The sequence below is a fragment of the Mus caroli genome, chromosome 11, assembly GCF_900094665.2.
Source record: "Mus caroli chromosome 11, CAROLI_EIJ_v1.1, whole genome shotgun sequence".
Classification (NCBI taxonomy): Eukaryota; Metazoa; Chordata; class Mammalia; order Rodentia; family Muridae; genus Mus; species Mus caroli.
Window position 1 is genome coordinate 80,085,611 of NC_034580.1, and position 14,531 is coordinate 80,100,141.

At 39.5% G+C, this 14,531-nt stretch overlaps 1 protein-coding gene across 9 annotated transcripts in view; it reads right to left on the reverse strand.

The window, feature by feature from the left end:
• The window catches only part of Ggnbp2 (gametogenetin binding protein 2), a 38,896-nt gene that overhangs the window by 6,486 nt on the left and 17,879 nt on the right, over positions 1–14,531 (reverse strand). For 5 of the 9 annotated variants that reach the window (XM_021175750.2, XM_021175746.2, XM_021175749.1 and 2 more), the window contains 3 exons: positions 2,691–2,900; positions 1,543–1,717; positions 1,266–1,460 (listed from right to left, as the gene is read on the reverse strand). In XM_021175750.2, coding sequence (XP_021031409.1) covers positions 1,266–1,460; positions 1,543–1,717; positions 2,691–2,900 — 580 coding nt within the window. The remainder of the gene's footprint in view (positions 1–1,265; positions 1,461–1,542; positions 1,718–2,690; positions 2,901–14,531) is intronic. The other 4 variants (XM_029483915.1, XM_029483914.1, XM_021175751.2 and 1 more) reach the window with 1 other exon arrangement.

Sequence of the window (14,531 nt, forward strand, 5' to 3'; positions counted from 1 at the left end):
AAAAAAAAAAAAAAAGCTTAAAAAATATCAAGTACATCAGGCTATCAATGCTCTGTGTCTGCTTACCCCATAGAAGTTCCCTAGAGGCAAAATGTCTTTCATCCTAATCCTTAGATGTTACTATGTTCCTTCTCACTACATTAAAACACTGCTAGTCCAGCCTTAGTAAGTCAAGACTGGGGCAACCAAAATGTATTGAAGTCATTGTATCCCCTTAGTTGTTAAATACTAAGTAAAAATCTTTTGTGCCATACCTTACCATTGGCAACTAGTTAAGTTGCAAGCTGAATCAAGAACAATTTTACTTCAAAGAATGATTGGGACAAACTATGCTTTTTCAAACTCCTGTATTTAACAGGTACTTCCCCCAAAATGAAAAGTCAATTGTCACTTAAAAAAACAAAAAAACAAAAACCAAAAAAAACAAAAAAACGGGCGTGGTGGCGTACACCTTTAATCCCAGCACTCGGGAGGCAGAGGCAGGTGGATTTCTGAGTTCGAGGCCACCCTGGTCTACAAAGTGAGTTCCAGGACAGCCAGGGCTATACAGAGAAACTCTGTCTCGAAAAAACAAAACAAAACAAAAAACAAAAACAAAAAACAAAAAAAACCCACAGTATTTTCCATCATTTAAAAAAAATAGCAAAATCCTTTACATCTTGAAACAATGGCCAGAATATTGAAAACTTACTCTTTGCTGATATGAGGTTTCACAATGTTTTTAAAATCTTTAAGAAGGATTTATTTTATGAATATGAGTACACTGTAGCAGCCTTCAGACACACCAGAAGAAGGCATCAGATCCCACTGCAGATGGTTGTGAGCCACCATGTGGTTGCTGGGATTTGAACTCAGGACCTTTGGAAAAGCAGTCAGTGCTCTTAACCTCTGAGCCAGGTCTCTTGCTCTTAAAATTTTCTAAATGGTCTATGATATCCCTAGTTTAATATTTATTACAGTAAATACTGCTTAAGTATAACCCACAAAAAGTTTGGGTACTTTAAGAGATAGGGGTTCTACGATTAAGTGGTCTAGGTCAGTCACAAAGAAAATAATCCATATTTTGACTTTGCTATATAGAAACAACTATCCAGCAGACTGACTTTATACAACAAATCCACACATTAAACACGGCTTACCCAGGATTTTGGAGGAAAAACCATACAAACTACAAGACTTTATATCTTTAAAAAAAAAAAAAAAAAAGAGTAAATAATGCCCAAATCTACAGTCTTACTTCCACCCAAAGCAAGAACAGCACACACCTTCTCTCGGCTCACTGCTTTCTCGTCTGCGGTGTGTAAGGAAGCAGGAGTGTCACACACACACTTATTTTTTCGTCTGTTCTTCCGCTTTTGGCGTTTCTTTTCTTGCTTGAGTTCTCTAACTCGTTCTTCCTCTGAAAATTCCTCGCAAAGTTGTTCCAAGCGGCTAATACCCTGCACTTTTTCCACAGTCATCTATAAAAATAAAGTTGAATGTAAAAAATCCAAAAGATTAGGCCCATGATTAATAAACCGCAGCCAGAAGTGATCCACTTACCTCAAAGCTCTTACGTAAAGCATCAACACCAAGATAAAAGAGCATCTGCCATGTCTGCTCTTCGGCCCGTAGTTTTTGCCAGATCCGATGCAGTCGTTCATAAAGATGAATCCCCAAGCAGGTCAGAACTTCTTCTTGAGCTATATCTATTGTCTTAGCATGTCTTTCTCTTCGCCTATTCAGGACAACCAAACATTAATACTTAATGCTTTAACTGAAATAGTAAAACCTGAAATTTCAGATTTTAAACAGTCTATCTGACAATCACACATTTACACACACACGATTTTCATCAATGAGAAATATACATGCAAGTAAAACTGAATTCTAGTACTGGTAAAAGTTCAGAAACTGGCTCTAAGGAAACGGGTCTTAGGGCCCAGAGGTGCCAAGGAACCGTTTCCCTCATAGTAAATATGGTAGGCTCCTTTCAACTTCCAGCAAACTGCCAACTATTTTTTAGTTGATTGGTAAGCTGGTTTGAGGAAGATTGGGAAAAAAAGGCAATTCCAAAGTGATTCAATCATAGGCAAAGGCCTTCTAGGGCCAGTCTAGTAGACGTAATATTCATATCACTACAGTGAGTTTCTGAATTTAAAAACTGCTAGATGAAACTAGGACTCAAGAGAGAGTTGGCACCCATAAAAAACCCAAAGGAAAAATGAGTTTGAGGTAGTCTATGAAAAACCTAATTCTAATTTCATTTTCATCACAAAGCCAGAGATATTAATTTAGGCTATTCTATAATTTAAATATTACATAATCACAAATCATAATTTAAAAATACACAGTCAATGAATTATACTCAATAAAGCATTTCTTAACCCCCGTGCTGCAAAAACCTAACCTCTATTCAAAAATCACCATTGTGAATAAAATCTAAACATGATAAAGCAGGATGCATGAAGAAATATTTCAATTATTTTCAAGTAAAAATGATAATCTAAAATGACAGTTTACCTCTTTTTCAAACTAAGGACCAGAGGACTAAACCAAACACCAGAACACTTTTCCTATATTTCCATTCAATTAAGAAAGCATAATCTCAGCATACCTGAATTTGTACACTTATGTAGTAAGGCATAGGTGACAGAAGAGTAATAAAATGAAGCAAAGCGCTAGATAGCCCATTCTAGCAAACTACATACTCATACCCTCCTGCGAACTCTGGCTCAGCACGACCCAAGAGATGTGCAATGAAGTCTGTTTCACAGCAAACATGTATGTGTCGCTCATGTGGACAACACCGCAACCCTTCATACAGGGCAGCACAGTAGCCCTTCTCTTTGCTGCAGTCAAGTTCACCAATGAGGATATTGTATGCTCGGAGGACTTTATTTTTGCAATCAGTGCAAAACCTGTTTTAAAACAACAAACAAACAAACAGAAACCTTCAAAATTAAGGATGTGGTTGGTATGACTACAGAAACAGAGGCAGATGGATTTCTGAGAGTTCAAGGCCAGCCAGAGTTATAAAGTCTAAAAAATAATAAAAATAAAACTAAAAATATCAACATTAAATACAAATTTAAAGATCACATGAATGCAGCTTTGTCAACTGGAAATGATTTTTTTTTTTTTTTTTTTTTTTTTTTTGGTTTTTTGAGACAGGGTTTCTCTGTATAGCCCTGGCTGTCCTGGAACTCACTTTGTAGACCAGGCTNTCTGTATAGCCCTGGCTGTCCTGGAACTCACTTTGTAGACCAGGCTGGCCTCGAACTCAGAAATCCCCCTGCCTCTGCCTCCCAAGTGCTGGGATCAAAGGCGTGCGCCACCACCGCCCGGCTGGAAATGATTTTAAACTAGAACATGGGCTTAAGTTTAAAGATTTTAAACTTTAAACATAGGCAGGTATATTCTTGTTTCATAAAACACATATGATTCTCCCCCCTCAAGATTCCTGGAGTGTTCACACGTAAGTATATACCACAAAGATCAACAGAACCTAGCTTCTTTATTTTTGAATCCCAAAACAAGAAAGACCCTGGATAGATAAAAACACTAGGCTTATAATATTACCAACTGGCTGTCAGAGGCGAGCTGCTGTGATGGAACACACACACACACACACAAACAAACAAAAAAACAAAACACAAAAACAAAAAAACCCCCAAACACGACTCTCCCTCACTTAAATTCATTTCTCAAGGAACACTGTGGTCAGCTGCACTCATAGGCACACATCTATGGCTTCAGTCATGTTTATAAAGATGATTCATGACCAAGACCTATTCTTCTTGCCTGAGGGCTAGAACTATAATGTAAAAGACACTAGAGACACCTAGTCTACTGCTACACAGAAAAGGGAAGAAACAGTTTAACAACATAAAAGATGGCTTGCAGGGTGGTGGTGGCTGCATGCCTTTAATCCCATCGCTCAGGAGGCAAAGGCAGGCAGATCCAGAGGCAGTGAGTTCCAGGCCAGCCTGGTCTATAGAGTGAGTTCTAGGCCAGCCATCACTACAAAGAGAAACCCTGTGGGGAGTGGAGAGATGGCTCTAGGGTTCAGTGCTTCCCTATCTTTCAGGAGGACCTGAATTCAGACCCAGCTTTAAAATGCCTGTAACTCAGCCAGGCGTGGTGGCGCACGCCTTTAATCCCAGCACTCGGGAGGCAGAGGCAGGCGGATTTCTGAGTTCAAGGCCAGCCTGGTCTACAAAGTGAGTTCCAGGACAGCCAGGGCTACACAGAGAAACCCTGTCTCGGGAAAAAAAAAAAGGCCTGTAACTCTAGCTATAGGAGATCCAATGTTCTCTCCTGACCTCATTGGTACTTATGCTCATGTGCACAAACCTACACATATAAACACAACTAAAAACAATAAATCTTTAAAAAAAAGAGCAAGGGAGACCTAGGAAATGAATCAGTGTAAAGAGCTTACTTTGTAACCATGAGGACCTGAGACCTAGTACCCACATAAAAAAGATGCATTTGGCATTTGTACATGTAGTTGTACATGTAGTTGAACTACATGTTGAAGGCCAAAAGAAAGGTGAATCTCAGGGGCTTACCCACTAGTCAGTCTAACAAAATATCAAGCTCCAGGTTCAGCGAGTAACCTTGCTTAGAGAGAAGGAGAGGTGGGGTGGGGGTGGGAGGGAATATGAATGAGAATTGATAGAGGAAGAAACTAGCCTCTAGCCTCGACAAGTATCCTTATGAGAATGTGTAACTGTACACACATGCACATAGCATGCACACACAGGAAAAGGCTTAGGCTGCTCTTGAATTCTTGGACTTGTATAATCTCCCTGCCTCTGCATCCCCAGAAGGTAGAAATACCAGTGAGTATAGGTGACACCAACCAATCTCCTATTATTTCTGTCTTACACTTCTTATTACTTTATCTTTACAACTATCATGTGTTATTTTTACTATATCCAGGTCTTTCTGGCCCATCAGAAGATAATATTTTCTTTAAGGACGCACATGTTAGAGGCTTTCTAAGCCTACAAGATTAGAAGGCAGTAAGATTGGCTGACAAGTCATATTAAATCACTAATGCTTTGAAAAATGTATGTATGGAAACACAATATTTAACTCAAAATGGATTGAAGATACACATATTAAAATTTTAAACTACAAATCTCTTAGAATATAGGAGGAAAATATCCCAACACTGAACTAAAAAACAATTTCTTGGATATGGCATCATAATACAACACAAGCAAATATAAAGAGAAAGAAAGAGAGAAAGGAAGGAAGGAAGGAAGGAAGGGACTTCATTAAACTTAAAAATTTCTAAGCTAGAGCTGGAGCAATGGGTCAGCAGCTCAGAGTACTTGTTGCACCCATAGAAGACTGGGTTCAGTTCCCAACACACACACACACACACACACACACACACACACACACACACTAGCTCATAACTGTCTCTGCCTCTAATTCCAAGGTAATCCCCATGAGACGCGTATATACACATAACGCACACACACTACTACAATAAATAGCAAGGGAAAAAGAGGAAGCCAGGTGGTGGCAGCACATGTCTTTATTCCCAGCTTTGGAAAGGCAGAGGCAGGAGGATCTCTGATATCTGAGTTTGAGGCCAGCCTGGTTTAGAGGGTGAGTTCTGAGACAGCCAAGAACATAAAGAGAAACCCGTATCAAAAAAACAACCAAAAAGAAAAAAAGAAACAGAGAGAGAAAGACAGAAAAGGTAGATGGAAAGAAAAAAGAAAAAGAAAAGGAGTTACTACTGAATAGGAAACCACAGAAATCTGGGAAAGTATCTGGGTAGCGATTACTATCCAGATATAAAGGGTCCCTATAAACTAGGCGTGGTGTTTTACACCTGTAATCCCAACACAGAGGAAGTCAAGGCAAAGGATCAAGCCAGCCTAGCCTACATAGAAATGTTATATTAATAATGTACACACATATTTATAGAGAGAGATATAGAGACAAACAAACATGTTTTTCTTAAACCAGGCATAATGGTGCATGCCTAAAATCCTAGCAGAGGAGTCAGAGGCAGAAGGACTGTTCCAAGATCAAGGTCAGCCGGGTATACAACTCAATTTCTAGGCCAAGCAGGTTATACTTTATCTTTTTTAATTCTCAAAAACCAAAACAGAACAAACAAACAAACAAAACGCCCCTTTAGCCAGGCAGATAGTGAGTTCCAGCACAGCAGATCTACACAGTGAGACCCTATCTACAAAAACAAAACAAAACAAAACAGAGCATCCACACCCCACCTATGTAGCCCTGGCTAACTTGAAACTCTATTTAGGGAGCAAGAGCAAGATGAGCTCAAACATGCAGAACAAAGATTTCTCAGATTCTGGTATGCAGTACCATGCCTAGGCCAAAAGAAACGCAATTTTAAAAAATGGGCAGGTCTGTGGACACTCATATGGCCTCTGGTTTACATTCCTCCAGATATGATATAAATATGACCAATAAACAAGTGAGAAGACCTTCAGCATCACCAATGCAAAGTCAAACCCACAACTGTCCTCATTCCTACTAAAACAGTTACCATTACTAGACAAAAAGTGAAACAAATATCTAGATGAAAAGCCAGTGGTCATAGGAATGCAGAGAAATTACTGCTGCATGCTGTCATAGAATCAGAACCTGTCAACACATGAGTGAGTGGTGGTGCACACCTGTCATCCCAACACTCAGGAGGCAGAGGCAGGTGGATCTCTGTGATTTCAAAGCCAGCCTACTCTATGGAGAGAGTTCCAGGGCAGCCAAGGCTACACAGTGAGAGCCTGTGAAAGAAAAGAAAAGAAAAGAAAAGAAAAGAAAAGAAAAGAAAAGAAAAGAAAAGAAAAGAAAAGAAAAGAGAAAAAGAAGAGAAAGAAAGAGAGAGAAGCCGGGCGTGGTGGCGCACGCCTTTAATCCCAGCACTCGGGAGGCAGAGGCAGGTGGATTTCTGAGTTCGAGGCCAGCCTGGTCTACAAAGTGAGTTCCAGGACAGCCGGGGCTACACAGAGAAACCCTGTCTCGAAAAACCAAAAAAAAAAAAAAAAAAAAAAAGAGAGAGAGAGAGAAAGAAAAAGAGAAAGGGAAAGAAAGAAAAAAGAAAGGAAGAGGAAGAGAGAGAGGAAGAGAGAGAAAAAAGAAAAAGAGAAAGAAAGGAAGAAAGAAAAAAGAGAGAGAGGGAGAAAGAAAGAAAGAAAGAGAGAAAGAGAAAGGAAGAAAGAAAGAAAGAGAAAAAGAAAGAGAGAAGGAAAAAGGAAGAGAAAGAAGAGGAAGAGAAAGAGAAAGAGAAAGAAAGGAGAAAGAGAAAGAGGAAGAGAGAAAGAGGGAAAGAAAGAAAGAGAAAAAGAAAAGGGAAAGAGAAAGGAAGAAGAGAGAAAGAAAAAGAGAGAAAGAGAGAGAAAAAGAAAGAGAAGGAAAGAGAGAAGAAAAAGGAAAAAGAAAGAAAAAGGAAGAATGAGAGAAAGGAGGGGAAAGGAAGAAAGAAAGAAAGGAAGAAAGGAAGGAAGAAAGAAAGGGAAAAAGGAAGAAAGAAAAAGAAAGAGAAAGAAAGAAAGGAAGAGAAACAAAGAAAGAAAAAGAGAGAAAGGAAAAAAGGAAGAAAGGGAGAAAGCAAGAAAGAGAAAGAAAGAGAAAAGAAAGAGAAAGAGAGAGAGGAAGGAAGGAAGGAAGGAAGGAAGGAAGGAAGGAAGCTCAAAAAACCAACCAAACAAACAAACCAAAAAAAAGTTAAGGCCTTCAATCCCAGCATTGGGAGGCAGAGGCAGGTGATTTCTGATTTCTGAGTTCGAGACCAGCCTGGTCTACAGAATGAGTTCCAGGAAGATTGACAGATTAGATAAGATAGATAAGACAGAACACCATAAACCGGGCGTGGTGGCCCATGCCTTTGATCTCGGGAGGCAGAGGCAGGCAGATCTCTTGAGTTTGAGGCCAGCCTGGTCTATAGAGTGAGTTCCAGGACAGCCAGGGCTCTACAGAGAAACCCTGTCTCGGAAAAAACAAAACAAAAAAACCAAACAGAACACCATGAAAATATGAAGGTTCCCCAAAATAAAAACTAGAGGCAAGTGAGATGGCTTGGTGAGTAAATGGCACTTGCTGCCAAGACTAGAGTCCCGAGTTTAACTTTTAGGACTTACATGATAGAAGGGAACCAACGAATGTAACTAATGTAAGTTTTCCAATGACCTCTGTATGCACTCTTTAGTATGTGCACACCCACACTACACTGATACAAATAAATAAAATGTTATTAAAAAAAATAAAAAACTACCATATGATTGAGGAATCCCACTTTTTTGTTGTTGTTTTTTTGATTTTTCGAGACAGGGTTTCTCTGTGTATCCCTGGTTGTCCCGGAACTCACGCTGTAGACCAGGCTGGCCTCGAACTCAGAAATCCGCCTGCCTCTGCCTCCCGAGTGCTGGGATTAAAGGTGTGCGCCACCACGCCCAGCTATGGAATCCCACTTCAAAGAATTAATTATGTGTTTTTATGTTAATTCTGTTCTCCCAGGAGAGGTTATCTGAAATGAGAGGCTGTCTGGAATGAGTAATGAGTCACACACCTCAGGTGGCTTCTTGTGAACCAATTCCCTAATGAATAAAGGAGTCAATCACCGGGCAAGTAAGCAGGCCTTCCAGGTTGGAGGAAGAAAGGAAAAAGGAGTTGGGCCCTTTTGGAATAGGGACGGCATTAAGGGTAAGATGTAGCTGCTAGAGTTTCCCAATATCATGGCGGATCCAGGAATCAGATTTTAATATGGCTTACAAGACTAGGTTTAGTTGTTGCACCCAGTGACTGAGTTATCATTGTTTCTGAACTAAGTCTGTGTGGCATTTACCTTCGCGCCGCGGCTCAACTGGGTTCAAGAGAGAAAGGTATGTACACCACAGAGGCCGTGGGGGTTTTTGAAGCACGGTTTTGGCATGGTAATGGCTCGCCAGTGGAAACTAAGCAAGCTGGGTGGAGACATCGGGCTGGGGCCTGAGAGTTGCGCCGGAATGTGCTGGTTGTCTTTTAATTCCCGCAACAGATAGCGCCCAACATGAGGCAAGAATCCATTAAAAATGTAAGATTAGCCTGAGAGAGTTTTATTTATTTGTTTATTTTTAAGTGAGTAGCTAGGTGGCGTTGAGATGAGAGTCACGTGGACTCAAGCCGGGGAATTGAAACAGTGAAAGCAGGCTCCGAGGTCCCCTGCTGTGGGGTATTCAGGTTGCTCTGAGTTAAGAGAGCTGCAGAATAGAAGTTGCCTACTTCTTGGAGCAAAGATTGAAATGTAAATTTATAAAATTGGCATTATTTGCTTTTAGGATATTTATATACAGATTTTGTCCGAATCACATGGGGAATTTTGCCTGCGGTTTGGGACTAGGATAGGGAAAATTAGTCACTGACTTCAAATAGAGAGGGCAGTGAACAGGCATTAATAAATGTCTGTGGCTTTAGGCAAAGCGCCAAGCAGATCGATGGTATAACAAGGTGGCTGTTCTAGACAAGAGAGCTTAACAAGTAAAAATTACCTGTTTCTGATAGGCAGATATTAGTGAAAGTTTGAATTGCTTTAAAGATGGTATCAAGATATATTCCTCTAATACACCTTATAGGATACTCAAATTCTATCTAACGTGGGCTCCTTGGGAATTCTGGGTTATTATCCTGCACGGCAAAATAGAGAAGGCCTAATAATAGGCACATACAGTATTTTAGTTTACTTCACGTGTTTTGGATTATTTTAACTTTTAAAACAGGTGTGATTTTGAGCTCTGTGGTTATATTAATCCTCTGGGAGAGGTCAAAATAAAGGTGTTTCTGGTTGCTAGCTCAAGGATCTGCTGATCTGGGAGAAGGTTTTGTCTTTGTTTTTAGAGAAGGTGGTTAGTGCCTACCCACCTTCCAGAGTAAAATGGAACAGAGCTGATAGAGGGAGACCCCCTAAAGAACTACATTCCAGAGAATCAAACAAAAGGTTATCTTGATATTAAAATTTTGATTTTGAGATTTGTATAGTACAGAATATATAGTCTTGAGTCTCCGCTTGAACTCTGGATGTCTTGGACTTTCAGCCGGATCCAGTCACAACACAGACATCAGAGACTAACTAAACCAATCATTGGTGTGGCCTTAAGGCCAACCAATTCCAATTTCCCACCTCGACCCTCCTCCTTTAAAATATCTCAACGTCCATATTCATTCAGCTCGAAGAATTTATGAAGAGTTATCAACCCAGTTCCCTGGGCTTTGGGGCTGGAGGTGCTTATTATGAGTTGTCTTTCTAGGGAAATGTAGAAATGGGTCAAAATTGAAATTGGGAGTAGCAGCTAGGATTGACTGCACAGCCATAATCTGATTTGGTAGAAATTTTTTAATTGTTACTAAGTTGAAGTCATAACTTACTTTGGTATAGAATTGATTTTGCTGCAAAATCAAGTTTTTCATTGGTATAAATTTCTTCTATTGATACAGAAAATTTAAAAGTACAGGGCTTAGACCCAATCCTTCCACAACTGTTTTTATAAACTGATCTGAGATGATTAAGCCCGTGAGTTAATCATAGCTCTGAGTTTGTTAGGGTGTTTTCAGATATTTTAATTAGCAATAGCTGAGAGTAGCTAACAGAGAATAGTCCAGATTACTTTACATAGTTGGTTTTCACAAACATCAGCAATCCACAGAATGTGATAGTTAATGTTTATTTATTTGTTGAGACAAGTCTGCTCTTGACATCATACCCTTTCTTGGATCATCAGTGGAGTTGCTCCAGTTGTGGCGAGACACCCACTAGGCAAAATTTGCCTCATTTCATCTACAGACAAAATACTGTCCAGAAATATAGTATCAAGTATGCAGAGTAGTGGATTGATAATCTCTGTCAAGACAGGGTAATCAGCCCTTCAAAATTCTGCATTACAAAGGCCAGGTGATCCTGTGACAGAAGGCTGAAGACTGATGCTCCAACGTTTTGAAGTATAACGGACTGTCCAGGTGATCAGCGCTCTCTATAAATTGGCTAAATTTTAGAAGCTATATTTTATGCTTCTCATATTTTCAGGTAATATTAGTTTTTCTTAGATTTGTGATAGGGTTGAAGACTGGTAGTCTCATAGCCAACCCATGCTGTTTACATTGAGAAAGATATAGATTTGAGAGGATGTTCAAATGACTTATAATCTAAAGCCAGGACATGAGTCAGGTGTAGAATGATAAGTCTTTTTATTTAGGATAGATGACAATGTTCTATCTTAATGACAGAACTGATGGACTGGGTGTTAGGTCTATCTATACCTTATAAATTACAAAATGGTAATAGTTGTGCTCTGTATTGAGAGAAAGGTTGTTTTTTATTAGAACAGAAAGGGAGAAGTGTTGTAGATGGTTCTGTGCTACTTGTACTTTTATGTTAATTCTGCTCTCCCTGGAGATGCTGTTTGGAAGGAGGAATGAGTCACATACTCAGATGGCTTCTTGTGAACCAATTCCCTAATGAATAAAGGAACCAATCATTGGGCAAGTAGGTGGGACTTCCAGGTTGGATGGAGGAAAAAAGGAAGCAGGGGAGAGTTGGGCCCTTTTGGAAAGGGGACAGCGTATGGGTAAGATGTAGCTGCTAGAGTTTCCTAGTATCATGGCAGATCCAGGAATCAGATTTTAATATGGCTTACAAGATTAGGTTTAGTTGTTACACCTAGTGACTGAGTTACCATTGTTTCTGAACTAAGTCTGTGTGGCATTTACCTTCACGTGGTGGTTCAACTGGGTTCAAGAGAGAAAGGTATGGTGGCAAAGGGTAGGTTTACCAGATGTACACCGCAAATGCCGTGGGGGATTTTGAAGTACATGTTTCGTGTAGTGGCGACTCACCAGTGGAGACTAAGCAAGCTGGGTGGATGCTTTCTGGGAGCTCCAGGCCAAAGAGTCTCCAGAGATAAGAACAGGTCAGCAACTGCCGGCCAGCGCATGGCCTGCCAGACCGCTAAGACTTGAGAGTTGCTAGCACAGGGTGGGAAGGTGCTGGTTCTCTTTTTTTTTTTTAATAATCCCTGCAACAATTATATGTACATTTTGCAGGCCCACATTCACCATAGCAATATTGATGATAGCCAAGATATGGAAATAATCTACATGTTCATAGATGAATAAAGGAAATGTACTTGATACACACAGACACAACTTTTAAAAAGGAAGACAGCTGAGTATATGGTGGTATGTGATTACAGCCCTCACTGCTTGAGAGACTGAAACAGAGGAACACTTGAGCCTTGGAATTTCATGTCAACCTGTGTGAAAGTTAATAGCAAAACTTTTTAAGAGTCATGGCTCTCCTTCCACTATAAAGGGTGGATTGTCAGACTTGGTGACTAAAAAGATAGGAAAGGAGGAAGGGAGATGTTATATAATAAGGCCATTTAGAAAGCAAGTGAGGGCTGGAGAGATGGCTCAGTGGTTAAGAGCAGCGACTGCTCTTCCAGAAGTCCTGAGTTCAATTCCCAGTAATCACATGGTTGCTCACAGCCATTTGTAATGAGATTTGATGCCATCTTCTAGTGTGTCTGAAGACAGCTACAATGTACTCATATATACATAAAATAAGTAAGTGAATATGTAGAAAGCAAGTGAAACAGATTACAGTTCAAAAACTAAAAGGAAAACTCAAAAGTCCAGAGATAATGCTCTGCAAACATTCTGACATTACTATACTGTCAAATATAATCCTAAGAAAACAGTACTGTGTTGTCAACCTTCACAATTTAATCTAATCTCATAGTAAACCCTGCACTAATATTGTAATCATTTTTAGCTGGGTAAAGTGGTATACCTTTTTAATGTCAGTACTTTGGAAGCAGAGGCAGGTAGATCTCTGAGTTTAAGGCCAGTCTGGTCTACAGAGTGAGTTCCTGGACAACCCAGGGCTACACAAAGAAACCCTGTTTCAAAAAACCTAACCAAACCAAACCAACAACAACCAACTATATTTTGTCTTAAAAACTGAGGTGTGGCTCAGAAGTTCACACTTTCTGCTCTTACAGGATACAGATTCATTTTTCACCACCCACATCCAGGGAACCCAACACCCTCCTCTGGCTTCTGTAAGCATATGCACACACATGGTGCACAGATATACATTCAAACCTACATACATACATATAAAATAAAGTAATATAATGTGAGATGGCTCAGTGGTAAAGGTGCTTGACTGGCAGGTCTAGTAACCTGAGTTCAAACCCAGAATTCATGTAAAGATGAAAGGAAAGAAGTGAGTCCGTTGTTCTCTTACCACCACACTGGAGCTGTGGCATATGCATCCATGCACAAATATTAGTATATACAAACAACACAGAAAAAGAAATGTCATAAAGTCTTAATGGGTAGAACAAATTCTATGCAATCTCAATTTCTTTTCTACATAAAAATGACTATTCTAATCAAATTTTCTTCTCATTCTTAGGATATTTATAAAATATTCTATATTACCTTATTTAAAATAAAGCCAAAATATAGGAAACTTTAAAACATTAGTTTATTATATGACCCCTAGAAGGACAAACATTTTATATCATCTAGTCTCTTCTCTCAAATCCAAATCATCAATATATTGTCTACTTTTTGAAAAACAATCAAAAAGACAAAAATAAGGAAGTTTATAACTAAAAAAAAAAAAAAAGAACTGAGTATTCAGTCAATTAGTTCATGACCATTTTAAAAACATGGATTTCTTTAACACATATGTTTCTAATTCTTTTTGTTTATTTTCTGTTTTTCAAGACAGGGTTTCTCTGTGTAGCCTTACCTCTCCTGGAACTGGCTAGCCTCAAACTCAAGAGATCTGCCTGCCCCTGTCTCCCAAGAGCTGAGATTAAAAGCATAGCCACCAGGCTATAACTCTTGTTTTTTAAAGTGAACCCAAAGCCAAATGTAACAAATCTGTACTAACAGCCCCATCCCAACAAGAACACCAATAAAAAGAGTTAGATAGTTCCTTGGTCAGTTTCTCTCCTTCCTAAGGGATTCCAAATGCTGAGCGCACTTAAAAGAATTCCTTTGTCATAGTCTTCTACAAAGAAAAATACAAGGTTACAAGAAACAAATATATTCTAACTCTATTTAAAGATTCTGACTAAACCAGGCGTGGTGGCGCATGCCTTTAATCCCAGCACTCAGGAGGCAGAGGCAGGCGGATTTCTGAGTTCTAGGACAGCCTGGTCTACAAAGTGAGTTCCAGGACAGCCAGGGCTATACAGAGAAACCCTGTCTCGAAAAACAAAACCAAAACCAAAAGATTCTGACAAATAATTGCAGAATATTTCAAATTAGGAAATAAAAAGCTTTGTGTGTGGGGAGGGTGTTGAAGCATGGTCTCTTGCTGCCTTGAATTCATTATAATCTTGCCTCTACCTGCTGGGATTACAATCTAGTTTAACCATGCCTAATTTATGCTGGGGCTGAGGATCAAACCCACTCTGATGCATGTTAGGCAAACACTTTACCAAATGAGCCACAACTCCAGGCCAAAAGCCTGCTAATTTAATTTTGAAACTTTAGCAAGCATGATT